Source organism: Gossypium arboreum, chromosome 10 (genome assembly GCF_025698485.1).
Source record: "Gossypium arboreum isolate Shixiya-1 chromosome 10, ASM2569848v2, whole genome shotgun sequence".
Lineage (NCBI taxonomy): Eukaryota > Viridiplantae > Streptophyta > Magnoliopsida > Malvales > Malvaceae > Gossypium > Gossypium arboreum.
Genome location: NC_069079.1, coordinates 16210574 through 16231801, shown reverse-complemented (window position 1 = coordinate 16231801; position 21228 = coordinate 16210574). Strand labels below are relative to the sequence as shown.

The window sequence follows — 21228 nt, the reverse complement described above, 5'->3', positions numbered from 1 at the left end:
AGCTTAGACTAGATATTTATATATATTCTCTCTATTTAAGTATGGCTCGTACTAGCTTGACCTAAAATATATGTTTATTTATTTATCTAAACTCAATCCAAATAAATTTAAAAGAACATAAAATGTTGAATAAAAATCATATAACACCAATTAATATGTTTATTTATTTATCTAAACTCAATCCAAATAAATTTAGAAGAACATAAAATGTTGAATAAAAATCATATAACACCAATTAATAAAGTAAACATAAGATAAATTTCACTCAAAATCTATAATAAGATGAAATTTGTGAGTATCAAACTCAAATTATCAATTTGAAGTGAAAAATACCATTAAATTTAGAATATGAAGAGAAACTCTAAAGCTCAAGCTTGAGTAGTTTAAATAATTACCCATTTCAACAAATTAGAGTGTAACATCCCAAAAATTGCGTTAGAAGAAATTGGGTTTTGAAACCAAGAGTAGTCATATCTTGATTTTGAGTTTAGATTTCGGAAATTTTTGACAAGTGATTTGATTTGGTTTAGTGGTTAAGTGTTCTAGTTATGTATGTGAGGTTCTAGATTTGGATCCTATCTCTTGAAATTTTGCTACTTTTGATTACATCCCTATCTTTAAACATGTGAGTTATAAGTTAAATTCAGTCAAATAATAACAAGAATGAGCTTATTGGTTAAATGGTTAAGCTTCTATGTATTTTTTGGTTTGGTGTTCAAATCTCTAGGGAAGCAATAAGGAATATTTTATTTTTGAAATTCTTTGTGTGGTAGTTAGTTTCAAGTGGTTAAGTAAACTTCCCTAAAACCTCCTAAGTTGATGATATTGCTTTATTTTCATTTTACTTTCCATTTCTATTTCTACCATTCCTCTGTTCTTTCTTTTTAAAGTTTTGTGTCGAAAGTTCTTCGATGTAACTTCGATTTTGGAATGTTAGTTTTTAGCGATTTGACTGCGAATTAATCGTTTGTTGGGCAATTGCTTATCGTTTAGGACAGGAATTCATCCTTGTTACTCTGAATCAATATAGGTGGGTATCAGAAACCCTTTCTTCTTCAAATTTTAGTCGTCAGAAAACAAGACTGTCAATGCCACACGGCCGTGTGCTAGGCCATGTAACTTACTATTCATAAAATTGGAGACACATGGGTGTGTGCCCAGACCATGTGTGGTTATGAATTGTGCAGGGTTCACACGGGCCAGTGACATTGGTGTGTGTCCAAGCCGTGTAACTCACTGTTTGCGAATTAGGACCACACGGGCAAGTGACACAGGCTACAAGCGTCGTTCGAAACAAACATAGGCCTACTATAGGGTTCGTATGATCTAAATTAGGCTATATAACTTGATGCCTGACGATCTGATAATGAACAACTTGCGACTGTATGTATGTCTGTTATGTTTGAACCTAAGTAAGTAGGATCTATCGGAACGTAATGTGCCATTGTCAAATGTATGTGAATTATCCAGGTACGATATGTATTCTGTTAAGTTTGTTGGTACGCCTTTACGTGACTTTGTTGCTTAAGAACATATAATATCCGAATATGTTGAATTGATTGGTACTGATTCTAATTTATAACCGTGCATGTGACTTTATGGCAAATCTAATATTATTTGTCAAGTTTCGATAAATCTGTTTTATAACGCATAGAGTCCCATGCCTACTAACTCTGTTACTGTACGGCAGCATTACTTACATGCTTATCACTCTGCTTCTATATATGCATGCCATGACACATTGTATGGGATTTAGGATGATGTGAAAGGAGGAAGTTTCTGGCAGTTTGATCATCTGCATTATCTGGTGGTCTATCCACGTTTCTGTTCTAGCAGTTTGGCTACAATTTAGTGGCTTGACCACATGTATCTGATCTGACAGTTTTAACTACAAAATTCTAGTGGCATTGTCCACAATTATTTGTTGGTGTGATTTGGCTGGTTGAGTTTTAGGGGAACTCTATTTTGGTGTGTAGCGGAGTTGTATGCATTCTGATTGATTTTGAAAAATACCTCATCTGCATAAACATACATCCTTTGTGTAGCTCTGTTCAATTCTGCTCTGTTCCATTCTGCTCTGCTCTGTTCTATTCTGTCATGTTCTACTTTGTCCTATTTTGGTGGGTTTGTGTTGTTCTGTTATACTAGCATGACGGCAACCTTTGTGATCCTCTGGTCTGTTCCGATTTGGTTTTATACTCGCTATTAAGTTTTTTGATTTATATACTATATTTTGTTAATTGTAATTCATGTTGGTTATACATTGGGCTTTATAGCTCGCCTTTTGGTTTTATCTTTGTGTGTTCAGGTAAGTCTCTAACTTAGGACTGGACAATGTGTAGGAGCTTGGATTGTTTTGCAATAATGTAAAAACACTTTTGATCTTTTGGGTTTGTAGTCTGTTTCTGAGCTCGACTTGATTTTTTCTAAATTCGTCAGTAGTTGATAATTTTTTAATGCGAAACTATAAAACCACTCAAATCGACAAAACGAATTTCCATTTTCAACGTTAAACTCTGAAAATTTTTTTTGCCACGAATCAAGTAAAATTTTGAATGTTTTTTAGATAATTCCTAAAATTAGTTTTCAATAGTTGGTGTAATTCATCCAGATTCGACTTAAACTCCTAGGCAGAGTTTAGAGTATTACATAGAACTATTACAAAATAAGAATAAACCAATCTGTAAAATGAAGAAAAAAATTACAAACAATTTAAGCAAAAGAAAATTATTGAGAAAAAAAAAGATAACCCAAGGCAAACATGATATATTACAAATTAATATGCAAAAAAGAAAAGAAAAGAAAGAGAAATAATAAATATTTCTTGAGCCAAAAGAAAAAGAAAAAACATATATCGGAAGATGGAAGTAAATAAGCAAAAAAAGAAAAACTAAACGCAAACATCAAAAGATTTTCGACTCACGTTGTTCAGGCAGGTGTCATGTGAGAGCAGGGACTTATCAAGGAAAGAAAAGCATGAAATAGAGATGGCTGAAATTGGAGGGCTCCAAAACACGCATTAAAATTAAAGAAATTTTGGTACGAGTTTTTTAAGATTAGAAATCTAAGTTTAAGAGCTGAAACTGAGATATGAAGTCGGGCTTTGAGCGTCTAGGTTGAAATTGGAAATTGGATTTTATTTATTTATAATTTAACAATAATTAAAATATAGAGAGAGAATGGGGTTGAAGCTAAAAATCTTTGTCAAAAGCTCAACCCAAACAACAATCGAGTTCAATTTTAAGTCTAAGCAGAGAACTTCTAATGTCATTATCCACCTCCATAATCTCAATAACATCCTTCTCTACGGTTTCATTGCCCATATTTGCATCCATCAGCTTGTCCCTAAAAGAAAAAGGCTTCTCAGTTTGATGCATCTTAGAATTTCCACCTTCATCACCCCATCTTTTTCCCTGAATTGCACTTTCTTGGTGGCTCTACCACCATTGGGTGGAGGACTATTCCCTATTGAGAGCTTCTTCTTCTTTGGGTATTTTTCAATTATTGAATTTAAAGGATTGGCTAAAGACGTTTTCATCCTCAAATCAGTTTATTAATGAAGATCAACTTCTCCTAACATCGCTAATTATGCCTTGCAAACATAGGGATTTAATAAAAAGTTGAATAAAGTAAGCTAAACCATGGTCCATGCAGGCTAACAAGCAAAGACCCTAAGCCTAAGGTAAGAAGATATCAAATAATATATAGAATAGAAAATCATTCTTATATATATTTACAACTCAAAGCAGGAAGTGAAGAAATGATGATCATCCTCCATGAAAGACAACAGCTCTCCCTCCATTGAATCAAACCTCAACGGACTTGCTTTCACTTCCTCAAACGCCGCCATCCCCACATCATCCCACCACCCGAAGCTTTCCGGACCCTCCTCATCTTTTACCCTGCCCACCGATTCCTCCAAAGCCGCTTTGGCCGCCGCGGATTGTATATCCCTCCTCGAGCAAGACTCTGGCCGGGGAAGTGACCCCACTAACTCCGGGAAGTTGAGGATAGCAGAGTCGCCTTTCAAGAAGAAAGCTGCCGAGTCATATGCCCGAGCTGCCATCTCCGGTGACCCAAACGACCCCAGCCATATCCGTGTCTTTTGACCCGGTAACCGTATCTCGGAGACGTAACGCCCCCACCTCCTCTTACGTACCCCGCGAAACGGGGAGTGGTTGTCTTGGCGGGTGCGTTTCTTGGCGACAGGGTGTGGGTTGGGCTGGGGTTGGGCAGGCGTTTGTGACTGAAACTCGCAAAGCTCTTTCTCAGCGAGGGACATGAAAGAATGGGAATCTATATATTATTGAAGTTTCCGTAATTTGTTTGGTTAGTACAAAAATGCAGGTAAGTCTCCAACATATAAATAGCAGACAGTTAGGAGTGTAAATAGATAAGGAAGGAAAGTGTAGTGGTACCCCCCAATATTACACTACACTATACTACTTAAATGCTTAATTTTTATTATTATTATAATAAAATGCCTTAAAACAAAGTACGATTAAGGGATGATAGCTGGCATTTTGTTTGCATCCATGCACCAGATGTTATTACATCAATTCCTCCAAATTTACATAACTGCCCCTTTCCATTCATCTGCATTTAAATTTCATGTTTCTTCAAATCTAGAAAAGAAAAATTATTTTTTTAAATGCATTCAAGTTCAGATTTAGCTATACCTTATTTTAATCGCAATTTATTTTTATAATATAAAGCTCAATTCTTAATAACTCTCTCTTTTTCATCATTAAAAAATTTACAAGGTGTAAACTGAAAATATACTATACTTTTTACAAACAATCTTAAAAAATTAAATTATTTATTCTAATATTTTACTATATTTCTATAATACTTCTCAACCCCGTAATCAGTCTAAAACCTATTGATAAGTTGATAAAAATCAATCGAAATATTGATTTTTAAACCAATTAACCTACCAAATCGGTACAACTAGCAGTTAAATCGAATTTCTTTATTTTTAAAATTTTTAAATAATTTATTCGGAAAAAAACACATTGGAAGTGAAAAATCCAGAACGAGGGCGGGGGGAAATGGATAAAATGGTAATTTTGGACGTAAAACGAGTTGTCGCCAAATATAGAATAATAATAATAATGATAAATAATAATAATAATAATAATAATAATAATAGAAACGCGTTTAACCAGCTGTATGTCGCCAATCTGGCAATGCAATTGAATAAGGAAAAACTGTCAGTTTCAGACACACAGTGTACATTCTGACTATAAAAGAAAATTTTAAAAAAAATTCCAACCTCGATTTTCATCTTACTATTAAGTTTGATTTGAGATAATAATAGAGTGTACCCAACGGAACCAAAAACCCTGTACCACATGTCAGGACACTCAGCACAAACCAATGTTCCTTGTATTTCAGTGAAACATACATGACACCATAAAAGAAAAACCAGTGTCAGGATCAACATATTACTGCAACTATAACAGGTTTTCAAGGAAATGTATAGTGCCAAATCCACCATCCAAGCTAGAGTTAGATACAGGAAGGGTATACTATTCTCCTGAAACTAGAGGCTTCTTATATCAAATTAGATCATTCAACCCCTAAGCTGTTCATTCAGTATTTAGACAGTTTGATCGATAAAGATCCTCGTTTACTATCACAGGTGGAATACTCCATGTTCCAAGAGGGTTTCCTGAAACCTTGCCACCTGAAATTTCCACAACTAATACCTAAATGCATCCATCTAGAACAACGATGGTGAGCTTCCATATCGAAATTTAAATGTCTGCAAATTACCTTCTTTAGTGGCTTCTTCGCATCTTCTCTGGTATTTCGAGGACAACTGAGGATCCAAAGTTTTCAATAAATTGTCATACCTCTCTTCAGCATCTGTTATGTTTTTTGCCTGAATTGTCAATGGAAAAGAGAAGAACCATCTGACATAAGAGTTCGTATGGGAAACTTGTCCCTTTTAACAGTGACTGTATTACGAGAATCACTCATAAGATAAATCAGGTGGAGACTAAAAGTAATTTTAAGCAAAAGTTACTTGGAATTGGGTGTGAGTATCCGACACTAGTATATTCCAAGATTTCCATGTATTTGGAGGATCCTTAAAAGGATCTTATCCCCATACCATTCAGACAGAGATACTTCAAGGATTAGGTTTTAGAAACAAGGAGAAAATAGGAAGAAATGGATCCATATGTTTAACATCACACTTCAGACCTAGGTTCCATGTAATCGAAGCAATAAGTTCATCACCCAAAAGTCAAACCTTAAACACTACTAATTTTCTTTCACAAAAATAACTTCAATCTCATACTCACCAACATAGCTGGGGCAGTTGAAGGTCCATATATTTTGACAAACATGCGCAAAATATTGAAATTATTTTCTAATACGTCATCCTGCAGCGTAGCCACAAAAACAATAAAAGAATATGACATATAAACTGAATCATGTAATCAGAACAATTAGAAAACATCAAAGAACGGAAATACCTCATAGTCAAACCTGGAGCATTGTTATATCATCTGGGAGTTGAGTATATAATTGACACCATGCTTACAGCATATTATAACAAAAATGAATGAGAACATCACTTATCCAAAAAAAAATGAAGAGAAAACGGCACAAGAGGAATGAGATTGAAATCAGTTGATTTCTGTGTGTTTGAAAGTGCCTATACCACTGACACTGTCCACTTAAATCTAAGCTAAAATCAGAAAACACGGGAAAGAAAACACTTACAGATCATCTGATATTTCTACGAGGAATTCAGAGACTGACAGGAATTCCATGTGCAAGTCATTAACCTTTAAAACAACTTCGAAGAAAATACATTTAGCCTTGTTAATCTAAGTTACCAGAAACAAAATATAGAGTGCAAGATATATCATAGTAAAAACATAAAGGCGATGGATACATTTTGATAATGTCTTGTAATGTATGAATGCAGACTGCATAACATTTATAAGCAGATATAAAATTTCAGTTCTGCTTATTGTTTAAAGATTGAAACTGAAGATTAACAATATCACAATTACAGTAAGGCAGAAACTGTAAGCAAGAATCATTGTATGTACTTCCAAAAAACTTGATGAAAACCAACATAGCAAATCACGGCATCATGGAGTTGTCATTTTAGTTGTCATTTTATTAAGTCAGAAAGAATTATGTAGTGCTTTAGACATTTCCTTTTCCTTCCCCTTCTATCAAAACCCTTAAATAGTGTTTTGAACTTGCATCCAAAATAGAATGTTAGAATGCCAGCATGGTTCAAAAAATCAAACAGATGTAAGTACATGCACAAACATGCAAAAGACAAACGTATAAATTGGCTAACAGCAAATTACCTCTTGACCTCTTAACTGATACAGAAGAAGATTCAGCACCCGATAGTCAAACGACTTTAGATGAATTGCCCTCATGACATCTTTAATAGATATCTGGAGAAGCAAACATTTAATACATAAACATTTTTTGTGCATTTCCTCCTACTAGTACAAGTCTTTTAAACCCTTTCCCCTTGAACGATATTATTCTTTTATCCATTCATTACTTGAGCACATCTCATAGAACTCGGTGCTATTTATTAAAATGTTACCCATTTCTAATATATATGTAGAGCCTCAAGCAAGGTTTGCAGCCTGGATATCTATATGTCAAAAAGCCTTGATATCTATATGTCAAAACCATCCACAGTTCATAAGCATGAGGAGAAACTTTGCTCAACAAGGCAGTGCTAAGATCAAAGATCTATTCACTCAATACCATTAGATAGACCATTGTTCCCTTTTCTGTTTAGACAGAAAAATAAGAAAAGCAGTAGTCATCTACTTTTTGTGCGGAAAATCAGTACTAGGTAGAGAAAATTCTTTCTTAATTCTTTAGAAATAGTAAAAGTTAAAATATAATTAATTTGAGCAAAGTAGCAAGAATTAAGGAGGTATATCTACCTCCATTTTGTGTGTTAGTGCACAACATAGCTTTCTTTCCAATGCCCAGTACTCCTCTCCAGACCTAAATTCTTCTCTGATCCTAAATCCATTGCCAAAAAGAAGTCAACCAAATAAGTTTCTGTCTCTCCCCCCTTCTTTCCCAGAAAGGAAATAACAAGCAACATAGATGTATGAAAAAAAGTTACCTGTCAGTAAGGAGTCCCCGGAGTTCAAGTACATTTAAAAGTGGTCTGAATGGATCCTTTTCTAACATGTTTGCAAATGTTCCAGCCCAACACTGATAGTTCATCTGTACTAGACAAAAAAATTCACGGGCCAGTGGAAGTTGATCATTAGGAGATTAACCACTGAAATAGTTCTTGAAATATCTCAGTATCACCTTCTCAAATTCTTTTGCTAGAGAAGTGTCTCCTTCTGTTGGTATAGAGAGTATCTTCTCATTCAAACCATCTAACTGCATATTATAAATAAATAAATAAAGTACTGAGGAAAGAAAGAAGAAAGGAAGAAAGAAGCCATGGTATCAGATCTTGAAAGTTAGTGGTTGCAATGTTTCCAAAGGTTACAAGAGAATTAATCGCTAACTTCTAGAATGTCCTTTACACTGAAGTAAAACAATTTTACTTTGCAAAGACAAGAATGGAAGGAATGGAAGCCAAGGCAAGGCTCGTTCCTTCTTGGAGAGAAAATTAATTTGTCATAATGGAAGTTTACAAGAGAGAGAAATTTCGCCCAATTCCAACTGCAACTTCTCAACACCATTGCATTGAAAGCGATAAGACTAGCTCCAACAAATATATTGAAATTTATGCAATATTCCTGCATTGAATGTAAAGATTACTTGTAAATATAACAAAATTTCTTTGGATAACGATTATTACCTGATAAATATAACTTTCAGTGAATGCAAGAACAGGGAAATATTCAAATATCATAAGTGGGCTGTCTATGTCCACTCCATGAAACATAAAATAAGATCTGCACTGCAAACACAATCATAACATCACTAATTGGGATAATTATATAGAACGCATTTGTCAAAAGCATAGGTAAAATTTTCTCCCATGCTCAATGCCACACCTATGTGTTCGTTCATTCATTCATTACTAACATAATTAATGCATCCCATTATCATTTGCGCCAATACTGAAGTTGCAGATAGTGATATAAAACTATGTGACTTAAAAGACCAATTTATTGTGTTTTTGTGTGCTTACAAAATCCTCAAGTGTAGAATTTGCTCGTTCCATTGCTTCCAGTCCCACCATTGCTACCTCCTCGTGGTTTATCTGCAATGGGAGGCAATCCTTCTTACCGGACGGATCATTAACCTCTTGATAATCTGCAATATATATATATTTAAAGTCCAGAACTTCACAAACCAACCAAAATAAATGTATATAAAAATAGAAATCAGGTTGACCTCTTTCATCAGTTTCAAAACGAACCCATTGTGATGCTTCTTCCAGAAAGCTGACTGAAATCTGCAATTGTTTAGAACCATTAGCATAAAAGGGGGGGAAATTAACCATTAATGGGAAATGGGAAAGCTTACTTTTGGTAAATATTCAGAAAGTAAACGGAATTTCATGTCAAGATTGAGTTCGCCGCATGGTTGTAACTGGAAATCCAAATTAATTAGTAATCAGACAATTTAAGTTAAAATGTGAAAAAAACAAAAGAACAGAAAAAGGGAAAAAAAAAAAGAAAATAAAAGCAAAGGGATTACTAAGAGAAGGACGAGATTGGCGATGAAGCGATTTGAATCGAGAGATGAAGAGCGAACGAAGTTATGAGATTGCATAAATGTAAGAGTTGTGTGGAGTTGTTCAAGCTTCCTCAGTTCCTCCATTTCTACTTTTCCTCTATCTTTGCTCTACATTTCAGTCTGCTACAAATTTTTCATAGCCTTTTTTATCTGTGGAACGACAGCGTTTTAGCTATATTTTAATTTGAGTAATTTCCATTGTATATCACCCAACTATTGGAGACGGTTTTCTTTTTCTCTCAGCGTCAGCTGGGTGCTTCCGTTATTGTACAACAATAAATTTAACCTATAATATTTAAATATAATATTATTTTAATTTTAATTTTAAAAATTTAACCCTTAACATTTAACATTATTAATACTAATTCTAAAAACATTCAAAAAAATATATAAATTTTTCAAAATAAAAAAATTAAAGAAATCAAAATATTATAATAAATTTATAAAATAATTAAAATTTAGAAATGTACAAATAAAATTAAAATACATAAATAATTTAAATAATTTATTTATTTTTATTAATTTATTATATACATTAGTAACAAACCTTGCGAGTTCATTTTGTGCTTGAGAGTTAGTTTAGAGTTTTAAAGTTATGGTTTAGTGTTTGTTTTTAAAATTTAGGAAAATGGATTTAAATTTGTCCTGGATAAGACCTAATTTCTCAATGCTTTGAAAGAGTCATTGAGTCTAAGAAAAATCACCCAAGCTTTATAGTTTAATCAAAACATGACCCTGAGATTCTGAGTTTCAGGAAATGGGTTACGGTTTCTCAATGGCACGAGCAAGATTTTTGGTGGGTTTGTTCGAGTGTGGGACTAATAAAAATTATCAAGTTGTTTAACCTTAGGATTTAGGAGAATGAGTTAGGTTAATGTGCGAAAAAAACAAGATTTTTCATGATTGTGTTTGTTGTAGTGAACAAGGAAAAGCTCTCTAGTTTTAGATAAAAGCAATATGAAGGTGGCATGGATGATTTTAGTACAAACACAGGGATCGAACCTTGAATCTCATGCCAATCAACTTGAAACGCACACAAGTTTGTCACTAAGCTAATAGCTTAATTGGTATATTGCATAGCTAATTTCATATGAAAATAAAAATATAATATTATAATGATAATATAAAATTATTTTAAGTTGTTTATATTTAAAATTTTAATAAGAAAAATACATATTAAATATTAAATAAAAATAAAAATTTCAAAAATAATATTAGTGTATTTAAATTATCGTAATTTAAGTAAAATTTGAGATTTTTGAAACCAAATTTGGATAATCATGCATAATATTTATACAATACATAAACTTGATGATACCCAACCAATCAACATCTTTAATGTTGAGTAATATAATTACTTAAGTAATGAATAAATTATGTTAATATGAATATTATTGTGATGTGAAATATAACTTTAGAGTTATCACAAACAATTAATTCACTTTAAAGACTTGAAATATAACTTTTTTCAAGAGTTATCTCACCCCAAATTTGAATTATTGCTTGTCCTCAAGCAAAATTTGTATGAGTATGCATGAATGCATGAATTTGCCAAAACACACAGTTACCATGTATACTGGTAAACCATCTGCCATATATTCTATACCTCCATTCTCAGTAGTCTTCTACTAAAAAAATTAGTTCAAGTTTTACAGGCTTGTTTAGCAAATGAATTGCATAAAATATTTCCTAAAAATAAATGTTCCTAAATAATTATGCAATTCTGACTATAACAGACCTCTCCTAATGTATTTAGGTTATCTTTCCTCTAAATTCAGTTTCTCTATTCTCACTTATTCCGTCATTTCAATACTTTAATTACAAATATTATTTATTATATTTTTTTTAGGGAATTCATCCTGTCACATGATTTCTTTACTTGACAGTATCAATGGAGCATGCACTAGATTTCTAGGTAGTATATCATGCCACAATTTGAATGTAGTTTACTCATGGAGCTAAGACTTTTAACTTAGAAGATGGATAGAGCAAACAATTTCCTCCTTAGCTACTTAGCCTAGAACTACAGTGGAGTGTCCCTAAATCATTATTATTAATACAAATAATAAATTTTTTACTCACCACTCTTATTTGAACTTGTTTTTTTGATCAATAATACAATGGAGGAAACAAAGCATTACTGACCTACTCAACAGTTTCAAACATTGGAGTGTAAAACTATCGCCATGGTATTCCTTATTATTCATAACCAAATTATTGAATTTAGGCTTAATAAATTCTAAATGCATTAAAAGAACCCTACTACAGATTAATTACAATGAACTTAAGTTATTCTACTTTTAGGAATCAATTTTCAAGCAACTATCCTAAGTTAAACACGCTTAATCAACTATCACAATTTTCTAAATAAATCAAAGAGTTATTATCCTCATCGAACATCATTGATAATAATATACTCAGCATAGTCTGGCAGTTATTTAACATTTGTATGTAATGGCAAAATGAATGACAAAATGCATGAAGATTAAAAACAAAATGCATGAATATTAAAACATATATCTACTGCTTACTATATTTACAACACAACACGCAATCTGGAATTATCGGATGCAAACTGTGATATGCGAAGCTTTGGGGCTTGCGGAGGGGACACTATGGTGTTCAAGCATTAAGGTTAGAAGTGAGAAGGAATTGATGGATTGCAATAGGGCGTAATATGTAAAACCATAGCTCGACTATGACAACATAGAGAGTCTACCAGGACATTAAACATGGGGTAAAATGTGTAAGACCATAGCTTAGCTATGGCAACATAAAGATCCGCCAGGATATTAAACATGGGGTAAAATGTATAAAACCATAGCTCAACTATGGAAACATAGAGAGTTCGTTAGGATATTAAAAATGAGGTATGATGTGTAAAACCATAGCTCAGCTATGACAGCATATGGAGTCCACCGAGACAATAAACATGAGGTAGTCTGTCGGGAAAATAAAAACGGGATAGTCCACCAGGACGAAAATCATGGGAAATTACACAAATAAGAAAAAAGGGTTAGAAGAAAGATACAAATGTTAGCAAGTGATAGCTAGCCAATGAGTTTGAGGAATCCGCCGGAAAAGGCAAAAGTAATAGAAATGAGAAAAGTCTACCAAAATGGTAACCATGGAAGCTAGTAGGGCATATGGTGGTAACCTAACAAGAATCAGATATGGGAATGATGTGATAGTAATGCCTTGTATATAGGTAAACAAAAGAGGATTTATTCGAGGATCGCAGATAAGGATTCGCCATTAATAACAGTTAGAAAGTGCTTGAAAAAACTTTGTATGTTAGAGAGAGGGCTTAAAAGAGTAACGAGAGATTCACTCCCAGTGTAAGGCTTCGTTGAAATCGTAGTTTATATGGGGAGGTTCAAGTGTATATACTCCAGCTAGTCTAATATGTTAGAGGGGTTAGTTGGAACCTATTGATAGAAAAAAGTACTAATAAGGATGATCCAAGTGACAATTATATTTGTCAAGACTATTCCTTTTTGAGGAGAGTCTATTGCGAGTATACCCACCATAGAGTTAGTTTTGTAGGGAACCATTATATAAGGGAGATTGTAAACTCAAATGGTCGCTCAGATAACAATCTGCTAGATATTGTAAGCCAAAATAGTCTATTGTAGATAAACATGTTACACCTTAAAAGCAAGGTATCACAATAGGTCTGATTACCAAGGAGTAATCCAAACAACATTTCAACCCGAGTGTAAGGTAGAAGTAGAAAATATGAAATAGGGTTAAGTCTGCTAGTGTGGCGTGGGTTTTTACTAGTGGCCTTATAAGTGGAATGTTAGTAAATACGTTAAAACTATTACGAAATAAGAAAATCAACTAAAGGGTACTATATAATGAGAGTTCTATTAAGGATAAAGCATACAATTAGACTTACATTCAAGGATGACGATATGGGCAACAACTCACCAAGTTTTGAAACTATGGGTTTATGAGTCAGGATAAAGGTAATTGGTTGTTCAGGACCAGAAATGTATGGAAAAAGGGAAAGAAGGTAAAATGTGCAAGGTAAAAGTAAAAATCTGTAAGTATAACAAAACAAATAGAAATCGGCAAACCAGCTGATTGGTCATAAGCTCGACCAGGTAATGATCATTTAACGATCTATTCGCCAATAAAGAAATGTGAAAGTCATATCAGAGTCTGCCACTCCAGATAAAGCACAAACGTCTACATAAAATAGGGAGTTAGCATGTTTGTTTTCTTTTAGTTAATACCTCTGCAAGATGGGGGCTTAGTTATATATTAGCAAAGGAACTCACTAAGTTCTTGAAACTTATGTGATTTTTTGGCCTATGTTTGCAAGACTCATTGAGTGAATAAGGAACTTGAGGAGGGGCCAAGCCAGACCTTAGAAAACTAAGGAACACCTTCAATCAGATGTTATGCACATAAAAGGGGTACCTTCAGAGGTTTCGCCTTAGGGTTAGAAATATTGTAATTAAGTAGTTTTCTTAGAATTTAAAACTTTAAGGTAGTCAAATTACGTTTGGTTTAAGGTTCCGATTGTAAGAAATATTCGTAATAAAGTAATAAAGTTTTTTGGAAAATTTTCTTATTAAAGTTTGATGCTAGACAAACCGGTTTAATAGTGACACCCTATACCTAGACTCGATGATCAGGTCGGGTAAGGGCGTTACAAATGGAGCAGATCTAGCGAGATAAGCTTCATAATTTTTCATTTAATTGCTCATTATTTTATTCAACCATAAATAAACATGATATAAATTCATAATATTTCCTAAAACCTTTTTCACAGTATTACTACTGCAAGAGCACATTTAAAATATGAAAAGTTAAAAAAGTTTCTCTAACAAATCCTCATCAGTTATATTCACTACATATAATTTTAATTGAAAACTTATCCTAAATATTGCAAAGTTATACTTACAGTTTTAAAATCTTGCACCTTCAGTTACATCAAATAAAAACGAGTTTTAGATAGAATTATCATATTCAATGGCATATCTTTCTTTTAAATTATTTCACAATTCAAACCCTTCATTGGGATGATGATGAACGAAGATTGTGATCAATTCAATTTTCATATAAGACTTGTCATAATTATCATGCATATCTACAAAGTTAAAAACATTGTAGTTTATCTAGATAATATAATAGAATTCCAATATATCAATCAAAAATTTAAGTATTTTATATGACTAAAGTTTAGCAACCATATTTTCCAAATTAAAAGCGTAAATCACAACAAATTCAAATAATCAAAAGTAATGTCAATTACTACTCAAAATAATGAAATTGCATAGATATCAAACATTATACTATTTCTTTACCAATCAAATTCAATATCAAAAATTAAAGTTTCAGCCCAATATAAGAATAATACAATTTTAATAAGATTTCAAGCATATTTAATAATAAAATTTTAATCACTAATCTTTAATTATCCAAAACCGCATAATATAACTCAATAAAAAACCTAATTTAAGAGAAACCTTAAAATAATAATTTATCTTTCATAAAGAAAGATAAGAACATTCTAACCAAAAAAAAAAAGTGGGGAAAACATACCATGTACGAATATACTTTTATATAAATTTCTTGGCGTATAAAGCTTAGAAGCCTTGGAGTAGTTGAGCGATAAAAGACGTTGAATGTTACTTATAACACCCTTATACCCAAACCATCACTAAGTCAAAGTATCAAAATGCTACATTTGTTACCGAAGCAATAAAAAATAAATTCAATTCATTTTTATCTTCTCAATAAAATTATTAGGATCATTATACATTTACAACACAAATTGAACACAAATTCAGTTATGAACGGGTTTATGATAACTCTTTTAATGGTCTGAGTGTGAACAAGGACTAGAATGTAAAGTTTCCAAAATTTTGGGTTGATGTTGCAACGTCGGGGGATTCCTCTTTGCAACGTCACTCTTTGACTTGCCTCGTCACGAAGTGAAATTCTTATCATTGTGATGTGCCCCCTCTTTCAACAATATTTCCATATTTCAATTTTCATCACCTAATACCTCTGCTCAAAAAATCAAATTCCAACCAATACAATCAACATATCATTCACATAAAATCAATTTCAATCTTAAGAACCATTTAATTCACCATAATTCATTCTAAATAAAGCTAAGTTTATAAGATTAACAAGAGTTTCAAGTTCTACGATTAAGTCCTCTAAAAGACTTATATACATATTAAACTTTACCTATGTACATGCCATAGTTAAAACCAAAATATTCAAACCATGCTTTCTTCCAAGCTTGTGATGTGATGAGATGAGCTGAAGTTGATCCTCCACTCTAGCACCACAAATCTAACCTTTACCTACACGTTGAAAATTAACGTGTTAAGCTTGTGACTGCTTAGTAAGTATTACAAGAATTAAACTTTTTATTTTAAAAGTAACTAATGCTAGAATATATATATATATATATATATATATATATATATATAAAATTTCATAAACCAATACCAAATAGCATGAGATCAATATTCAAGGTTTAACTCACTTATCGATTTCATTGAAAATAATTTCTTATCATGTTTCATTTATATAGCCCATTGTAGACTAAATAAAACACATAGGATATATGAAATAATCACAATATTGCATAAAAGTGCCACATTTCGATTGCATCAAAGTGTCACATTTCAATTGCACCAAAGTGCCACTTTCATTCGCACCGAAGTTCCACATTTCATTTGTGCGCATAAGATTTCCTAATGGCATGACATTCATATCCTACTAGTTCACATCTCGTCTACATGAGCTTTCGATACATTTTTTTCCATTGTACTTAGTCAAATAAAAACAATTCAAACTTTTCTCTTTTTACAACTTAGTCCTTATTTCCATAAAATTTCACTATAACTTGTAATTTCACCACACATTTACTTTACATATGATCACTATTTCATCACATTTTTTTTACATTTTCTTTTCAAGATTTAAATCCACATGGCTTATTTTGTTCATTTTACTATTCAATTCTTTTACTACCATTTCAGTATACTAATTCAATTCAATAACATAAATAAAATTTAAATCATATTTATCAGTATTCATTGGCAAATTTAATACATAATATTATCATATTATTAACTAAATCAACTATTTTAGCATAATTTATACTTAAATTAAAATTAAATCAAAGTAAAAGTCTTGAAGCACTTACAACCAAAGCTTGGATGAAATCTTTTCTTCTTTATTTACTCCTTGCCTACTTCCTTGCCTTTTTCTCCAACTAATCCTTCACTTTTCTTTTTCTTCATTTTCATATCAAAACATATAACATTTACTTGTTAAAATCATAATCAAATAACATATTCATGCTTAACTAAAGAAACTAACATGAGCAAACTTATCATTCATACCTTGCTTGCTTGAATTCAAACCCTAATTCTTATTTTCTCTCTCCTCTAAGACAATTATAGATACTTTTTTCATGAAATTAAGGTGGCTAATAGGCTTCTCTACTGATTTTGCTAAGGAATCATAAAAGAAGTTGGAAAAATTACGTTTAAAAAGCTTGAAAATGGTGGAAATGGCGGAAATGGCCTATTTGTAAGTAAAGAAAAAGTTAAAAATGGTGGTGGCGTGAAGATGAAAATGATATGGATGGTTTTTCATCATCTTTCTATAATATTCTATAAAATGTCTAATTAATTTATTAATTAAAATAAATTTGTAAGTAAAGAAAAAGTTGAAAATGGTGGTGGCGTGAAGATGAAAATGATATGGATGGTTTTCATCATCTTTCTATAATATTCTATAAAATGTCTAATTAATTTATTAATTAAAATAATAAATAATTAAATATTCAAACCAATTAGATTTTCATAATTATCTAATTTAAGTAATTATTATTTAGTTCTTTAACTTTCCTTATAATTCCATTCATGAATTTATTTTATTTTTGTAACAACCTATTTTCTAGTAGTTTCAAAAATAGTGGTTTCGAGATCACAAATCGACGAAAGTCTATAAATATTATTATTTAATAGTTACATGTCAAATATAATATAATATTAAATTTTTATATGATAAATTTTTGCTAATTGAATGAATAGTTAAGTACAAGTGGTTTGTCCCTAAAGTCAAGTGATTTCGAAAAACGAGGTATCGAGACCTCATTTTTGCAAATCGAGCCCGTAAATATTTTATTAAATAATTTTGAGTGATTATATAGGTGTATTGAAATTTGTTCCTGAAATTTTAACGTTTGGATAGTTAATTAAGTAAAAAGGACTAAATTGTAAAAGTTGTAACAATTGCTCGCCATTGATTTTTCTTAATTAAATGGCTTAGAAAGTAAAAGTGGGAGGTTTTATGTTGCAAATAGACCATAATTTAGTATTATGGACAGTAGGTGAAAGTTTTAGTTTAATTTTTTTATTAATTAAAAATGTTAAATAATAAAATAAGATAAAATAAAACATAAAAAAATTAAGCTTAGTGACAATTTGGTCACTAACGTTTACATGTTTTGTTAAAATGGCTCTAATTTTATTTTTGAGTCATTTTTGGTCTTCAACCTTTATTCTTTTTTCAAATTTCTTTTTTTTAACATATTTTTGAAATTACCGTTAAAAAGTTAACGGAATGATGTGAAATATTTTTAATGAGATCTAATCTATTACTTAGGTAACTTAATAAAATAATTACATGTGAAAAATAGTAAAATAAATAATTCATGAAGTTAAAAAATAAATTTTAATTTAAAGAAAAATAATTTTAATTTAAAGAAAAATAACTTTTAATTTAAAGAAAATAAATGTAATTATATAAAAAAGTTTCAAAATGAATGCACACATTCAATATTTTCGTATAGATTACATCTCATTAAAATATTCCACATATGAAATCTCACATCATCCCATTAACTTTTTTAACGGCAATTTCATAAAATATGTTAAAAAAATAAAATTGAAAAAAAGAATAAAGGTTGATGGCCAAAAAATGGCTCAAAAATACAATTAGGGTCATTTTGACAAAACATGTAAACGTTAGTGACCAAATTTGTCATTAAGCCAAAAAATTATAAACATCATTTTAAACCTAAATTATTCACCAAATGTTCGAAATAACAAAACCTTGGGAACCCATTTTCAAACCTTTAAAGTTAGGTCATTCATTTCCTTGCATGTAAGTCCAACAATTATCCATTTTTAGTAATTTTTATATTTTTGAGATCGTTGTAGCTTAAACTAGCTAACCCATGGACTATTTTGTAAAATTGTTAAATGTTTTGATATGTTCCATTGATGATTTTTTTATGTTCTTGAAGTTTAATGATAGATTTATAAGGTTAAGTGTTAAAAAAGACTATTTTATAAAGTGATTTTGGTTAATTTTAAGTTTAGGGATTAAAATGTTAAAACATTGAACTTAGCATGAAATTTTATGAAATTTGAATAAATATGTTTTGTAGTTGAATAAGTAAAAAAATTCGGCTAGCATTGGTTTGGGCTTAATTGTGACAATTGTATAAGTTTTGGGTTTAAGAACTAAATTGAATAAAAGGTTAAAGTTCAGGGTAAAAGTGTAAAATGTTGATAAATGGTCAAATACATGAATTTAAATATTTAAGGTATTTGAATTGATTAATTGAGCTAAATTATTATATATAGATCAAGAAGCAGATCAATCAATTGATAATCGCAAGAAAGGAAAAGTCGTCGAGTGGTCATAATCGAAGTGTCAGTAGCTAGTGTATGTTGGTAAGTTCGTATTAGATTTATTATGTTTATAATTATTTGAATTTAATTATATATGTGTTTATGTATATATACATTATAATTAACATGATTAATTGAGGTAAAACATGAAATTGGAAATGAAGGACTGATTTGAAAAGCATGGTAAATGAGTATGTGTAAATTGAATGGTATATCATATGAAATGTATTTGGGCATATTGATCATGATATAATAGTATAAAGATGAAAAGGTTATAGAATATAGGTTATAGAATACAAGTCAAAGCCCGTGTGAACTCAATGAATAACTAGGATACAAATGACATATCATTAGGATTTATATTTAACAGGTACTATGTACCGATGTTGGCTATGTGTCATTTATATGCAACAAGTACTATGTACCAGTGTAGGCTATGTGCCATTTATATGCAGTAGATACTATGTATTGATGTTGGCTATGTGTCATTTATATACAGCAAGTACTATGTACCATTGTTAGTTATATGCCATTTATATGCAACAAGTATTATGTATCGATGTTGGCTATGTGCTATTTATATGCAGCAGGTACTATGTATTGATGTTGGCTATATGTCAGTTATATACAGTAGGTATTATGTACCAGTGTTAGTTATGTGCCATTTATATACAACAAGTACTATGTATCGATGTTGGCTATGTGCCATTTATATCCAGCAGGTATTATGTACTGATGTTGCAGTAGTAGACACGTTGTGTTGGTGTTATATTTAGTAGGTACTATGTATCAGTCATAGATACCATACCAATGGCTTGAGATCCTGCATGTGCTGCGGATTCTTTGAAGCTTTTGTGAGCAATATATTGTATTAGGTAATGTCCTTTTGTCAGCTTGTGTGAGCATTACCTTTCAGTGTATCTGAGATCAATTTACTATTGTTCTCTGGGCAAAACAATTAATTATTGAAATGGAAATGAAATGTGATGATATGATGAATTATCTTGTGTTGAGTATAGACTGATATATGAAACTTGGCATGTTATGTTTTGATGATTTGAATTTTCCTGGCTTAACTAGTTGACATGGTAGAAATTATGGATCAAGACAAAGGATTGTAATTTCTATGTTATGTATAAATAGTAAACTTAAATTGACAGGTATGTAATGTTTTGTTTTACGAACTTACTTAGCTTTACATAAGCTTACTTTATTTGGTTTTCTTCTTTGTAGATTGTCGGACTCTTGCATTCGATTGGAACATTGTTGGAGATCACACTATCTGGCAACTCATTCGGTAGCTATTTTTTTTATTTTGGCTCAGTTATAAGTGGCATGTAAATAGGGTTTCGATTATGTATACTATAAGCACTATAGTTATATTTTGTGCCATTTGAAGTATAATATGTGTATTGATGTAAATCCTAATTGGTATTTTGGTTGAATGTGGTGTGTGATGGTAAATGTATTTTGAATGGTTGGTTTGGAATGTTTATGTTAATAGGTGTCTTGGAATGTTTTGTGCATTGTTGGAAATGGTTATATTTGTTTATGGTAAAATTTGAACCTAGAATGGATTATATTTGCATTTGAAGGTTGACATAAATGGATGTACTTTGGCATTTGGTATTTAGAACTTGATTAGTGATTGAATGAGTTTAACTTGTGGATTATGTTTTGGCTTGAATGATTGTTGTTTATATTTGAATTGTGGTGGCAATGAGGGCATATTAGTTAGGCACATAGGTTGATTGTGAATTGGTATGTTTTGGCATGTTTTGATACATTTTGAATAGGTTTGAAAGTTGGTTAATGCATAGCTTGGAGTCTA

General features: G+C 31.3%; 2 protein-coding genes and 1 long non-coding RNA gene across 4 annotated transcripts; all 3 read right to left on the bottom strand.

Annotated features, from left to right (window-relative positions):
- Nucleotides 1–3531: 3531 nt before the first annotated feature.
- LOC108489311 (ethylene-responsive transcription factor TINY-like) lies at nt 3532–4372 on the bottom strand. Its single transcript, XM_017793759.2, has one exon. The coding sequence runs from the start codon at nt 4280–4282 to the stop codon at nt 3734–3736; it is 549 nt and encodes a 182-aa protein (XP_017649248.1). The 5' UTR covers nt 4283–4372; the 3' UTR covers nt 3532–3733.
- Nucleotides 4373–5256: 884 nt separating this feature from the next.
- On the bottom strand, nt 5257–9964 carry LOC108489310 (uncharacterized). Of its 2 annotated transcripts, XM_053019880.1 has the most exons (14): nt 9676–9964; nt 9502–9567; nt 9370–9430; nt 9164–9288; nt 8828–8929; nt 8326–8400; nt 8132–8235; nt 7944–8025; nt 7341–7433; nt 6736–6800; nt 6486–6548; nt 6312–6392; nt 5779–5887; nt 5257–5689 (listed from the first exon to the last, which is right to left on the bottom strand). In XM_053019880.1, the coding sequence occupies exons 1-11, from the start codon at nt 9796–9798 to the stop codon at nt 6515–6517; spliced, it is 930 nt and encodes a 309-aa protein (XP_052875840.1). In that variant the 5' UTR covers nt 9799–9964; the 3' UTR covers nt 5257–5689; nt 5779–5887; nt 6312–6392; nt 6486–6514. The 2 variants fall into 2 exon arrangements, with proteins under 2 accessions (XP_052875840.1, XP_052875841.1); XM_053019881.1 differs by lacking the exons at nt 5257–5689; nt 5779–5887; nt 6312–6392; nt 6486–6548 and having other exon boundaries at nt 6788–6811; nt 9676–9962.
- A 5480-nt stretch (nt 9965–15444) lies between these two features.
- On the bottom strand, nt 15445–17333 carry LOC128281576 (uncharacterized). The gene is made up of 4 exons (XR_008271811.1): nt 17094–17333; nt 16895–16985; nt 15925–16043; nt 15445–15738 (listed from the first exon to the last, which is right to left on the bottom strand). It is a non-coding gene; the product is annotated as an uncharacterized LOC128281576 (long non-coding RNA).
- Nucleotides 17334–21228: the final 3895 nt, after the last annotated feature.

What these genes read in the sequence shown, in the direction of transcription:
- LOC108489311 (XM_017793759.2), bottom strand. Translation starts at nt 4,282, where the DNA reads ATGTCCCTCGCTGAGAAAGAGCTTTGCGAGTTTCAGTCACAAACGCCT.
- LOC108489310 (XM_053019880.1), bottom strand. Translation starts at nt 9,798, where the DNA reads ATGGAGGAACTGAGGAAGCTTGAACAACTCCACACAACTCTTACATTT. An exon ending in TAGCAAAAGAATTTGAGAAG is followed by an intron (nt 8,236 to 8,325) that starts GTGATACTGAGA and finishes TGTCTAGTACAG; the next exon opens with ATGAACTATCAGTGTTGGGC. An exon ending in GTAGAAATATCAGATGATCT is followed by an intron (nt 6,549 to 6,735) that starts GTAAGTGTTTTC and finishes ATATGCTGTAAG; the next exon opens with CATGGTGTCAATTATATACT.